The 14,904-nt window shown below is 40.4% G+C and overlaps 1 protein-coding gene across 10 annotated transcripts in view; it reads left to right on the top strand.

Moving 5' to 3' along the window:
- Positions 1-14,904, top strand: part of wwc3 (WWC family member 3) — a 119,697-nt gene that overhangs the window by 19,023 nt on the left and 85,770 nt on the right. For 6 of the 10 annotated variants that reach the window (XM_061887750.1, XM_061887751.1, XM_061887752.1 and 3 more), the window contains exons 2-4: positions 9,586-9,695; positions 9,771-9,968; positions 12,499-12,575. In XM_061887750.1, the coding sequence (XP_061743734.1) occupies positions 9,586-9,695; positions 9,771-9,968; positions 12,499-12,575 (385 nt within the window). Of the gene's footprint in view, positions 1-9,585; positions 9,696-9,770; positions 9,969-11,274; positions 11,336-11,817; positions 11,878-12,498; positions 12,576-14,904 lie in introns of those variants that run through there. The other 4 variants (XM_061887756.1, XM_061887757.1, XM_061887758.1 and 1 more) reach the window with 3 other exon arrangements.

Below are 14,904 nucleotides of genomic sequence, written 5' to 3' on the forward strand. Positions count from 1 at the left end.
GCTAAAAAGAATCCAAGTTTGAGAGTATACAGATGAGTTTTAAGGTGAGACTTAAATGCTTCTACTGAGGTGGCATCTCGAACTGTTACCGGGAGGGCATTCCAGAGTACTGGAGCCCGAAATGAAAACGCTCTATAGCCCGCAGACTTTTTTTGGGCTCTAGGAATCACTAATAATTTGTTTACATTATGACGCCAGTGAGTTCCGGTGTGTAGTGAAGCATGTTTAGCTATTCCTTTTCCATCCATCCATCCATTTTCTACCGCTTATTCCCTTACGGGGTCGCGGGGGGCGCTGGCGCCTATCTCAGCTACAATCGGGCGGAAGGCGGGGTACACCCTGGACAAGTCGCCACCTCCAGTGATAATGAGACCTGTAAGAAACTTATTTTATTTGTCGCCATGGAGGCCAGGATTAATGATTAAGAAGTAGCTTAAAAACTGCGGCTAGACGTTAGCTCTTAGCGAGCTCTTCCCGGGCGCGTTTCAGTGTTATAACTTATCTTTTAACTTTAGAGGAAGGGGGTCAAACGTACGTAAAGGTTTTATCCGGCCCGCGGGAAAAATTTGCTAAGTATAAAAATGAGCCGGAATTTTGGAATGAAAGAAACTGCTGTTCTAAATGTGTCCACTAGATGTCAAAATAGCAATTCGTTGTATTTTTGTCGATGATGCTAAATATGTAAAAAAAAAAACACATGATGGTAGTGCACCAGTCGAGGAAAATAATCAAACTGTCAATCAATCAATCAATCAATGTTTACTTGTATAGCCCTAAATCACTAGTGTCTCAAAGGGCTGCACAAACCACTACGACATCCTCGGTAGGCCCACATAAGGGCAAGGAAAACTCACACCCAGTGGGACATCGCTGACAATAATGACTATGAGAACCTTGGAGAGGAGGAAAGCAATGGATATCGAGCGGGTCTAACATGATACTGTGAAAGTTCAATCCACAATGGATCCAACACAGTCGCGAGAGTCCAGTCCAAAGCGGATCCAACACCGCAGCGAGAGTCCCGTTCACAGCGGAGCCAGCAGGAAACCATCCCAAGCGGAGGCGGATCCCAGCAGCGCAGAGATGTGTCCCCAGCCGATACACAGGCGAGCAGTACATGGCCACCGGATCGGACCGGACCCCCTCCACAAGGGAGAGTGGGACATAGAAGAAAAAGAAAAGAAACGGCAGATCAACTGGTCTAAAAAGGGAGTCTATTTAACGGCTAGAGTATACAAATGAGTTTTAAGGTGAGACTTAAATGCTTCTACTGAGGTGGCATCTCGAACTGTTACCGGGAGGGCATTCCAGAGTACTGGAGCCCGAAATGAAAAAGCTCTATAGCCCGCAGACTTTTTTTGGGCTTTGGGAATCACTAATAAACCGGAGTCCTTTGAACGCAGATTTCTTGCCGGGACATATGGTACAATACAATCGGCAAGATAGGCTGGAGCTAGACCGTGTAGTATTTTATACGTAAGTAGTAAAACCTTAAAGTCACATCTTAAGTGCACAGGAAGCCAGTGCTGGTGAGCCAGTACAGGCGTAATGTGATCAAACTACATATATAACATCCTGTAATTTGATTTTGATATTATTTTTTATCTTGATAGATTGAAAATTAACACCAATGAGTTGACTGATGTACATTATCACATAATTTAATCAGAAAGTATAAATAACGACAAAAAAAGATAGAATACTATTAAACGCAACATGTAAGTGTAAAAAAAAAATTTGAAACAACATCATGAATTTTCTTGTTCTATTTTTTTGAACAAAACAATCACAAGTTGTCTTTATTTTTAAGTTATCGTGCCGTTATTTTACCAGTCCGGCTCACTTGGGAGTACGTTTTTCTCCATGTGGCCCCTATTTAAAATGAGTTTGACACCCCTGCTTTAGAGTTTAAGCCAAAACGTGTCCGTTCTCCCTTTTCTGTCTACACACTGTGTCTGCTTGTAAGTACTCCGTGTGTGTGCGCTGCCGAACGTGCTCCTCTGCTTGCAAAACCAGCAATGTCATGACAAAACAAAGGGAACACGTACTTTTCAAACAGAGTATAGTACTGTTTTTGATTCATTAGTACCGCGATACTATACCAAGTACCGCGATGCTCTACCAGTACCGGTATACCGTACAACCCCTACACCAGGGGTGCCCATTACGTCGATCGCGAGCTACCAGTCGACCGCGGGGGGTGTGTCAGTCGATCTCCAGCCAGGCTTTCAAAAAAAATAGACCCAAAAATTAGTGATCATCAATCTTCACCAAGACGTCACTTAAATGACATTCACGGTACCGGAGGGTCTTGTGAGATGACGCTGGCTGCTGCAAGATCATTATTATGAAAATATGACCGAGAGGAAGGCGAGAAACGCTTTTTATTTCAACAGACTCTCGTGCCGTACCTTCCGTCAAAACTCTAAAGGCCGACTGCACATTTCCTATCTTCACAATAAAAGCCCTGCTTCATGCTGCCTGCGCTAACTAAATACAGAGTCTCGGAAAACTGGCGTGCACAAGCGATCCCTCAGAAAGCTGGCGTGCACATCACTTGTGCACGCCAGTTTTCCGAGACTCTTATTTTGTTAGCGCAGGCAGCATGAAGCAGGGCTTTTATTGTGAAGATAGGAAATGTGCAGTCGGCCTTTAGAGTTTTGACGGAAGGAACGGCGCGAAAGTCTGTTGAAATAAAAAGTGTTTCTCGCCTTCCTCTCTGTCATTTTTTCATAATAATGAACTGGCAGCAGCCAGCGTCATCTCACAAGACCCTCGGGTGCCGTGAATGTCAATCAAGCAAGCTACGGAATTTGCCGCCAATGTTTTTCTTGTAAAGTGTATGGAAGCTGGATGAATTAGATGCCAAAAAACAACCACTTTCATGTGGTATTGTACAGAAAGGACAACTTTTTTTTCTCCTCCATTTGAAAATGTGGGCGTTATCATCATTACTGTCTGATTCCAATCAATGCAAGTCATCAGAATCAGGTAATACACCAACTTATATTCTTGTCTTCGTGAAAGAAAGACATCTATATGTGTTACACATGCTTGTATTCTCATTAAACACATTTAACTTGTTTACAAAAATGTCTCTTTCATAAATAAATAAATATAAATGATATATATAAATGAGGTAGATCCCCTCGAGTTGGTCAATTGAAAAGTAGCTCGCCTGCAGAAAAAGTGTGGGCACCCCTGCCCTACACTGTATCCCCTAGAATATTTGATCATCTCTTCTATTTGGACACTTTGGACACGCCTGTCTTAGCGCCCGGCGTCTTTGTTTGCATAATTACACCCGCGGGAAATATGCGCATTCATATTTGTCGTGGTTGAGGAATTGAAGTGGGAGGCCTCTAGTTTCACATTCCTTTCTCACGCCTCCCAGCCTTCAGCGGGCAAAGCCGGGCGGCAGCAGATAGAAATACCCTCCTCGATTATTCCGGAATGAGCAAATGTCTTTTGACAACTAAATATATATTTTCACGGGGAAGGTGCGAGAGCGTCTATGTGGAGCCACAGCTGCACATGCTTGTCATTCTGCATCGTCTGCCGGGGAGAAATCACTTATTTCCAGCAATGAGTCCGATAAAGCACTTCCATTGATGACATATAATCTTTGTAGTACTATGATTTCTGACACTTTATATGCAGTGTGTGTGTGTGTGTGTGTGTGTGTGTGTGTGTGTGTGTGTGTGTGTGTGTGTGTGTGTCCTTTTGACAACATATTGTTTACACCAGGACTTCCCAAACTGTTTCCACTGAGGGACACACACTGAAAAATCAAAACATGCCCGGGCCATTTTGATATTATTCATAAAAAAACAAACAAACATATACAAAATGTATATATAAATATATATACATATATATATATATGCATATATATATATACACACACACATATATATATATATACATATACATATATATATACATATACATACTGTATGTATATATACATATCCATCCATCCATTTTCTACCGCTTGTTCCCTTTTGGGGTCGCGGGGGACGCTGGCGCCTATCTCAGCTACAATCGGGCGGAAGGCGGGGTACACCCTGGACAAGTCTCCACCTCATCGCAGGGCCAACACAGATAGACAGACAACATTCACACTCACATTCACACACTAGGGCCAATTTTTTAGTGTTGCCAATCAACCTATCCCCAGGTGCATGTCTTTGGAGGTGGGAGGAAGCCGGAGTACCCGGAGGGAACCCACGCATTCACGGGGAGAACATGCAAACTCCACACAGAAAGATCCCGAGCCTGGATTTGAACCCAGGACTGCAGGACCTTCGTATTGTGAGGCAGACGCACTAACCCCTCTGCCACCGTGAAGCCCGTATATATACATATGTATAATAATAATAATAATAATAATAATGGATTAGATTTATATCGCGCTTTTCTATTGTTAGATACTCAAAGCGCTCACAGTGAAGTGGGAACCCATCATTCATTCACACCTGGTGGTGGTAAGCTACATTTGTAGCCACAGCTGCCCTGGGGTAGACTGACGGAAGCGTGGCTGCCAGTTTGCGCCTACGGCCCCTCCGACCACCACCAATCATTCATTCATCATTCATTCACCGGTGTGAGCGGCACCGGGGGCAAGGGTAAAGTGTCCTGCCCAAGGACACAACGGCAGCGATTTGGATGTCAATAGGTGGGAAGCGAACCTGCAACCCTCAGGTTTCTGGCACAGCCGCTCTACCCACTACGCCATGCCGCGTAGTATATATGTATATATACATATATATGTACATACATATATATGTATATATATATATTGTATATATGTATACATATATATATATATTTATATTTATATACACATCATATATATGTAAATATGCATGTATACATATATATATTTGGGCGACACGGTGTCAAAGGGGGTAGTGCATGTGTCTCACAATACGAAGGTCCTGAGTAGTCCTGGGTTTAATCCTGGGCTCCGGCTACTTCTGTGTGGAGTTTGCACGTTCTCCCCGTGACTGCGTGGGTTCCCTCTGGGTACTCCAGCTTTCTCCCACCTCCAAAAACATGCACCTGGGGATAGATTGATTGGCAACACTAAATGGGCCCTAGTGTGTGAATGTGAGTGTGAATGTTGTCTGTCTATCTGTGTTGGACCTGTGATGAGGTGGCGACTTGTCCTGAATGTAGCTGAGATAGGCTCCAGCACCCTCCCGCAACCCTAAAAGGGACAAGCGCTAGAAAATGGATGGATGGATGGACATACAGTATATATGTAAGTATACATGTATACATATATATGTATATATACAAATATATGTATATATACATGTATACACATATATGTATATATACATGTATACACACATATATGTATATGTACATGTATACACATATATGTGTGTATATACATGTATACACATATATATGTATATATACATGTATACACATATATGTGTATATATACATGTATACACATATATGTATATATACATGTATACACATATATGTGTATATATACATGTATACACATATATATGTATATATACATGTATACACATATATGTATATATACATGTATACACATATATGTATATATACATGTATACACATATATATGTATATATACATGTATACACATATATGTATATATACATGTATACACATATATATGTATATATACATGTATACACATATATATGTATATATACATGTATACACATGTATGTGTATACATGTATATATACACATATGTATATATATATGTATATATAATGTATGTATACATATGTATATATGTATATGTATTTTTTATGTGTGTGTGTGTGTGTGTGTGTGTGTGTGTGTGTATATATATATATATATATATATATATATAATATAATGTTTTGTGCCTTTTTCGCAAAATCCTGTTTTTTAAAACACACAATATTTCCCCCACCCCAAAAAAATATATGGTGTGAAATAATCCGAGCCTTCAATAGGTCAATAATTCAGAACAACATTGATTTCAATTCAATATTTTTTTGAGGAATGACAATTCTTTTTTTTTTTTTTTTTTTTTATAATCCTCTTATATTATTGTGGTTCCAAAAGGGCCTGGGGAAAAATGTATTTAAAACAAGTCATACCTTATTTTTTTTAACTTTCAACCCTTAAATCAACTTCAGAATCTAAGGTCAACTTCAGATCTGTCAATACTCATTATTTTTTTTAATGATTTTTCGTGTTGGTTTTTTTTGTTTGTTTCATGCCCTTTTTGTCATAGAAAACATTGTTTTTCATGGCAAACATGCAAAATTTGTAATATTGTCCCCCCCCATATTTAATGTGAAGTAATTGGAGCCTTTAATATGTCAATAATTCATAACAACATTGATTTTGATTTATTATTATTTTTTGATCAATGAAAGTTAAAACAAACAAACAAACAAAAAAAAAACGCCAGGCATGGCAGCTTTTTCTTGTTACTTTTCAAGTGTTTGCTCTTTTATTCCACTTTTTATGGTTTTTTTTTTTCAATGTTTTTTTATAGTATTTCTTGAATATGCCATTAAAATCTGTCTGTCTGTGTGCATGTGTGTGTGTGTGTGTGTGTGTGTGTGTGTGTGTCCATCAGAGGCAGACGTGACTGTGCTGTCACAAGACAGCGGAACAAAGCAAACATAGACGTTAGTGTTTGGGATTGCAGACACGTGTGACGTCACACAAACCCAGAGTGTGTCGTGCACACAATCACACAAGTTGTCGTGTGAGTGCCTGCATGTTTGTTGGTCTTTGACAAACACTCCGAGGAGGAGCGTGCTGCTGTTTGCTTTCGTCTCGTCTTGTCGCGTTTCACCTTTGACCTTAGGTGTTTGCAGGCAGTCAACACAATCCTTCTGTGCATGATCACAATCCCACGGATCAATAACAACAATACTGCTTCACAAGTATTACACACACACACACACATGCAGGGTTCAAATACACACTTCTTTTATTTTTTTAGCCTTCAAACAGATGATACCTTATCGTTATTGTTCCTTATTTTTATAAATAGTGCCTGTATGTACAGTTAATTGTTCTAAAACACCTTTTATATTTTTATATAAATGTACTTACGTGCTTATTTATCTTTTAAATATTTATATAAGTACTTTTATATATATGTACTTACACATCAGTGTTTATTTATTTTTTTTATTATATTTATATATGTATATGTACTTACCTTTTCATTGTAATATATATGTACCTACACTTTAATGTTTATTTAATTTTTTTAAAATTACATTTATATATTTATATGTACTTACACGTTAGTGGGGTTTTTTTTTAATGATATTTTTATATGTATATGTACTTACATTTTAATTTTTTACATTTGTACTTACACATCAGTGTTTATTTTTTAAATAATTATATATGTACAGTATACGTACTTACCTTTTCATTTTATATACATATGTACGTACACATTATTGTTTATTTATTTTTTAAATTATATTTATGTATGTATATGTACTTACATTTTCATTTTATATTTATATGTACTTACACCGGGGATAGGTTGATTGACTTATTTGGAGTTTTTTGGTGTTTTCCTGTATGTAGTGTTATAGTTCTTGTCTTACGCTCCTATTTTGGTGTTGATTGTCATGTCATTTACGGATGTACTTTGTGGACGCCGTCTGCTCCCCAAACAGTAAGTCTTTGCTATCGTCCAGCATTCTGTTTTTGTTTACTTTGCAGCCAGTTCAGTTTTAGTTTTGCATAGCCTTCCCTAAGCTTCAATGCCTTTTCTTAACGCCACTCACCTTTTGTTTATTGTTCTTCCGAGGATGTCGTAGTCGTAATGATTTGTGCAGTCCTTTGAGACATTTGTGATTTGGGGCTATATAGATAAATATTGATTGATTGATATTGATTGGCAACACTAAATTGGCCCTAGTGTGTGAATGTGAGTGTGAATGTTGTCTGTCTATCTGTGTTGGCTCTGCGATGAGGTGGCGACTTGTCCAGGGTGTACACCGCCTTCCGCCCGATTGTAGCTGAGATAGGCACCAGCGCCCCCCACGACCCCAAAGGGGATAAGCGGTAGAAAATGGATGGATGGATAAATATATATATATGTGTGTGTGTATATGTGTATATATATATACTTACACACGCTTACACTTATCCTTTATCCTTGTTTATTCTGATTATTTCATTTATATATTTATGTACTTACATTTTATTTTATATATACTGTATATCATATAAAGTAACTATATATATATATATATATATATATATATATATATATATATATATATATATATATGTGTGTGTGTGTGTGTGTATATATATATGTATGTATATATATGTATTTATATGTATGTATGTATGTGTTTGTGTGAGTGTGTGTACATATTATATTATATATTGGATATATCAATCAATCAATCAATCAATGTTTATTTATATAGCCCCAAATCACAAATGTCTCAAAGGACTGCACAAATCATTACGACTACAACATCCTCGGAAGAACCCACAAAAGGGCAAGGAAAACTCACACCCAGTGGGCAGGGAGAATTCACATCCAGTGGGACGCCAGTGACAATGCTGACTATGAGAAACCTTGGAGAGGACCTCAGATGTGGGCAACCCCCCCCCCCCCCCCCCCCCCCCCCCTCTAGGGGACCGAAAGGAATGGATGTCGAGCGGGTCTAACATGATACTGTGAAAGTTCAATCCATAGTGGCTCCAACACAGCCGCGAGAGTTCAGTTCAAAGCGGATCCAAGACAGCAGCGAGAGTCCCGTCCACAGGAGACCATCTCAAGCGGAGGCGGATCAGCAGCGTAGAGATGTCCCCAATCGATACAGGCGAGCGGTCCATCCTGGGTCCCGACGAGCGGTCCATCCTGGGTCTCGACTCTGGACAGCCAGTACTTCATCCATGGTCATCGGAGGGGGGGACATAGGAGAAAAAAAAAGAAGCGGCAGATCAACTGGTCTAAAAAGGAGGTCTATTTAAAGGCTAGAGTATACAAATGAGTTTTAAGGTGAGACTTAAATGCTTCTACTGTGGTGGCATCTCGAACTGTTACCGGGAGGGCATTCCAGAGTACTGGAGCCCGAACGGAAAACGCTCTATAGCCCGCAGACTTTTTTTGGGCTCTAGGAATCACTAATAAGCCGGAGTCTTTTGAACGCAGATTTCTTACCGGGACATATGGTACAATACAATCGGCAAGATAGGCTGGAGCTAGGCCGTGTAGTATTTTATACGTAATTAGTAAAACCTTAAAGTCACATCTTAAGTGCACAGGAAGCCAGTGCAGGTGATGAATAATTAGTATATTTGGATATTAAGAGTATGTGAAAGTTGGACTCCTACCTTGTTTAAATCCGTGACGACCTTCTTAAAGTGTTGTAATCAATCAGAAATATCAGGCAGCAAAAATGCGCCAAACATGGTTGTGTGTGGAGTTTGTGTTGGTTCAATATCATTTTGTTTTATCCACCATGACTAGGGAAGGTTGTTTGAATCGGGTCATATTAGTAAATGCTGAACATTACTTTCTTTAACTGTATACTTACAGCAAGTCTTTTGCCGTTCCAGGATCACCAAGCCGCTGACCTTCGCCGACTGCGTGGGAGACGAGCTCCCTCTGGGCTGGGAGGAAGTCTACGACCAGCAAGTGGGCGTTTACTACATCGACCACATCAACAGTGAGTACTTCCTATTGCGCTCCGCCCGGCAGGGCGCGCTCCCCGCTCACTCCGCGTCCTCCTTGCTGTCCCTAGAGAGCACCCAGATCGAGAACCCGCGCACGCAATGGCGCCAGGAGCAGGAGCGCATGCTGAAGGAGTACCTGGTGGTGGCCCAGGAGGCCCTGAGGGCCAAGAAGGAAATGTTCCTGGTCAAGCAGCAGCGCCTGGAGCTGGCTCAGCGGGAGATGTTGCTCTTCAAGCAGATATCTGACGACCAACTCTCCATCACCAGTAATCTATTACTTTTTGCCTTACTTCTTTACTTGCTACCTTTTATACTTCCTTACTTCTTTACTTCCTTGCTACCTTTTATACTCTCTTACTTCCTTACTCCCTTAGTAGAGTTGGCTCAGCGGGAGATGTTGCTATTCAAGCAGATATCTGACCACCAACTCTCCATCAGCAGTAATCCATTACTTTTTACCTTACTTTCTTCTTTCCTTACTGACTACCTTTTATACTTCCTTACTTCTTCACTTCCTTCCTTCTTTTCTACCTTTTATACTCTCTTACTTCCTTACTCCCTCAGTGGAGTTGGCTGAACGTGAGATGTTGCTCTTCAAGCAGATATCTTGACGACCCACTCTCCATCACCAGTAATCTATTACTTTTTACCTTCCTTCCTTACTTGCTATCTTTTATACTTCCTTACTTCTTCACTTCCTTCCTTCCTTTCTACCTTTTATACTCTCTTACTTCCTTACTCCCTTAGTGGGGTTGGCTCAGCGGGAGATGTTGCTATTCAAGCAGATATCTGACGACCCACTCTCCATCAGCAGTAATCTATTACTTTTTGCCTTCCTTCCTTCCTTGCTACCTTTTATACTTCCTTACTTCTTTACTTCCTTCCTTCCTTCCTTCCTTGCTACCTTTTATACTCTCTGGCTCAGCGGGAGATGTTGCTCTTCAAGCAGATATCTGACCACCAACTCTCCATCACCAGTAATCTATTACTTTTTACCTTACTTTCTTCTTTCCTTACTGACTACCTTTTATACTTCCTTACTTCTTCACTTCTTTCCTTCCTTCCTTCCTTGCTACCTTTTATACTCTCTTACTTCCTTACTCCCTTAGTAGAGTTGGCTCAGCGGGAGATGTTGCTATTCAAGCAGATATCTGACGACCAACTCTCCATCACCAGTAATCTATTACTTTTTGCCTTCCTTCCTTCCTTGCTACCTTTTATACTCTCTTACTTCCTTACTCCCTTAGTAGAGTTGGCTCAGCGGGAGATGTTGCTCTTCAGGCAGATATCTGACGACCAACTCTCCATCACCAGTAATCTATTACTTTTTACCTTCCTTCCTTACTTGCTACCTTTTATACTTCCTTACTTCTTTACTTCCTTCCTTCCTTGCTACCTTTTATACTCTCTTACTTCCTTACTCCCTTAGTAGAGTTGGTTCAGCGGGAGATGTTGCTCTTCAAGCAGATATCTGACCACCAACTCTCCATCACCAGTAATCTATTACTTTTTGCCTTCCTTCCTTCCTTGCTACCTTTTATACTCTCTTACTTCCTTACTCCCTTAGTAGAGTTGGCTCAGCGGGAGATGTTGCTCTTCAGGCAGATATCTGACGACCAACTCTCCATCACCAGTAATCTATTACTTTTTACCTTCCTTCCTTACTTGCTACCTTTTATACTTCCTTACTTCTTTACTTCCTTCCTTCCTTGCTACCTTTTATACTCTCTTACTTCCTTACTCCCTTAGTAGAGTTGGTTCAGCGGGAGATGTTGCTCTTCAAGCAGATATCTGACCACCAACTCTCCATCACCAGTAATCTATTACTTTTTGCCTTCCTTCCTTACTTGCTACTTTTTATACTTCCTTACTTCTTTACTTCCTTCCTTCCTTCCTTGCTACCTTTTATACTCTCTTACTTCCTTACTCCCTTAGTGGAGTTGGCTCAGCGGGAGATGTTGCTCTTCAAGCAGATATCTGACGACCCACTCTCCATCAGCAGTAATCTATTACTTTTTGCCTTCCTTCCTTCCTTGCTACCTTTTATACTTCCTTACTTCTTTACTTCCTTGTTACCTTTTATACTCTCTTACTTCCTTACTCCCTTAGTGGAGTTGGCTCAGCGGGAGATGTTGCTCTTCAAGCAGATATCTGGCCACCAACTCTCCATCACCAGTAATCTATTACTTTTGACCTCGCTTCCTTCATTACTTGCTACCTTTTATACTTCCTTTCTTCTTTCCTTCCTTGCTACCTTTTACATTTCCTTACTTCTTTACTGTTTATGTTGTCATATATTTACACAATAACGTTTGTGTTGACATAAATTTACACGATAATGTTTATGTTGTCATATATTTACACAGCAATGTTTATATTTTCATATATTTACACGTTTGTGTTGTCTTATATACATGCAACAATGTTTATGTTGTCATATATTTACATAGCAATGTTTATATTTTCATATATTCAAACAATGTTTGTGTTGTCATATATTTACACAACAATGTTTATATTTTCTTATATTTACACGTTTGTGTTGTCTTATATACATGCAACAATGTTTATGTTGTCATATATTTACATAACAATGTTTACGTTGTCATATATTGACACGTTTGTGTTGTCTCATATGTACACAACAATGTTTGTGTTCAATCATGTACCCTGATGTAAAAGCTGTACACTGACTACTTTAAAGTGAATACTTTCTTCAGTATTCTCATGCTTGCTGAAATGTGACCTTTGACCTTACACTGACACTCTTCCCATTCTTGTCTTTTTTGTCCTCAGCACTCTCTGGTTCCGCCTCCAGCGCCAAACACGACCCTGACCAAATCAAAGTGGAAGTCGCTTGTCGGCGAGAGCGGGTGAGTCATGATCAGTCCAGAACAATGGGGGGTGGGGTACTGGGGGCGTGGCCAGCGCGGGTGTGCCCGACTACAGGATATCGCATCTCGGGGCCCGCCCGGGGGCCTCAGGAGAACCAGGATGAGCTCGCCATGAAAGGGTCACAGAGAGGCGAGTGATTGAATCACCTTCAGGACAGCTTCCTGCTCTTTGATGTGTGCAGGACATTCTTGGCACCATCTGATATCCATATCCGTATCGGTCCAATTTAATCAAAAACAACTATGGGATGATATATGCTTGCATGTGTTATATCATGTGCGATACAAGCAGTCCTGCAGTGTGTTTACTTGTGTGTGATATCATGTGCGATACAAGCGGTCATGCAGTGTGTTTACTTGTGTGTGATATCATGTGCGATACAAGCGGTCATGCAGCGTGTTTACTTGTGTGTGATATCATGTGAGATACAAGCGGGCTTGCCTTTTGTTTACTTGTGTGTGATATCATGTGCGATACAAGCAGTCCTGCAGTGTGTTTACTTGTGTGTGATATCATGTGCGATACAAGCGGTCTTGCCTTTTGTTTACTTGTGTGTGATATCATGTGAGATACAAGCAGTCCTGCAGTGTGTTTACTTGTGTGTGATATCATGTGAGATACAAGCGGTCATGCAGCGTGTTTACTTGTGTGTGATATCATGTGAGATACAAGCGGGCTTGCCTTTTGTTTACTTGTGTGTGATATCATGTGCGATACAAGCGGTCATGCAGCGTGTTTACTTATGTGTGATATCATGTGCGATACAAGCAGTCCTGCAGTGTGTTTACTTGTGTGTGATATCATGTGCGATACAAGCGGTCTTGCCTTTTGTTTACTTGTGTGTGATATCATGTGCAATACAAGCGGTCATGCAGCGTGTTTACTTGTGTGTGATATCATGTGCGATACAAGCGGTCTTGCCTTTTGTTTACTTGTGTGTGATATCATGTGTGATACAAGCGGTCCTGGAGCGTGTTTACTTGTGTGTGCCATCATGTGCGATGCAAGTTGTTTACTTGTGTGGGATATCATATGAGATAAAAGCAGTCCTTCAGTGTGTTTACTTGTGTGTGATATCATGTGCGATACAAGCAGTACTGCTGCATTTTTACTTATGTGTGATATCATGTGCGATACCAGCGATCCTGCTGCTTGTTTATTTGTTTGTGATATCATATGCGATACAAGCAGTCCTCCAGCGTGTTTACTTGTGTGTGATATCATGTGAGATACAAGCAGTCCTGCTGCGTGTTTACTTATGCGTGATATCATGTGCGACACCAGCGATCCTGCAGCTTGTTTATTTGTTTGTGATATCATATGCGATACAAGCAGTCCTGCAGCTTGTTTATTTGTTTGTGATATCATATGCGATACAAGCAGTCCTTCAGTGTGTTTACTTGTGTGTGATATCATGTGCGATACAAGCAGTCCTGCTGCATTTTTACTTATGTGTGATATCATGTGCGATGCCAGCGATCCTGCTGCTTGTCTATTTGTTTGTGATATCATATGCGATACAAGCAGTCCTCCAGCGTGTTTACTTGTGTGTGATATCATGTGAGATACAAGCAGTCCTCCAGCGTGTTTACTTGTGTGTGATATCATGTGAGATACAAGCGGTCTTGCCTTTTGTTTACTTGTGTGTGATATGTGCGATACAAGTGGTCCTGCAAGTTGTTTACTTGTGTGGGATATCATATGAGATAAAAGCAGTCCTTCAGTGTGTTTACTTATGTGTGATATCATGTGCGATACAAGCAGTCCTGCTGCATTTTTACTTATGTGTGATATCATGTGCGATACCAGCGATCCTCCAGCGTGTTTACTTGTGTGTGATATCATGTGAGATAAAAGCAGTCCTTCAGTGTGTTTACTTGTGTGTGATATCATGTTCGATACAAGCCTTCCTGCCGCGTGTTTACTTATGTGTGATATCATGTGCAATACCAGCGATCCTGCAGCTTGTTTACTTGTTTGTGATATCATATGCGATACAAGCAGTCCTGCAGCTTGTTCATCTGTTTGTGATATCATATGCGATACAAGCAGTCCTGCAGCGTGTTTACTTGTGTATGATATCATGTTCGATACAAGCCTTCCTGCCGCGTGTTTACTTATGCGTGATATCATGTGCGACACCAGCGATCCTGCAGCTTGTTTATTTGTTTGTGATATCATATGCGATACAAGCAGTCCTGCAGCTTGTTTATTTGTTTGTGATATCATATGCGATACAAGCAGTCCTGCAGCTTGTTTATTTGTTTGTGATATCATATGAGATAAAAGCAGTCCTTCAGTGTGTTT

Source organism: Nerophis ophidion, linkage group LG26 (assembly GCF_033978795.1).
Source record: "Nerophis ophidion isolate RoL-2023_Sa linkage group LG26, RoL_Noph_v1.0, whole genome shotgun sequence".
Taxonomy (NCBI): domain Eukaryota; kingdom Metazoa; phylum Chordata; class Actinopteri; order Syngnathiformes; family Syngnathidae; genus Nerophis; species Nerophis ophidion.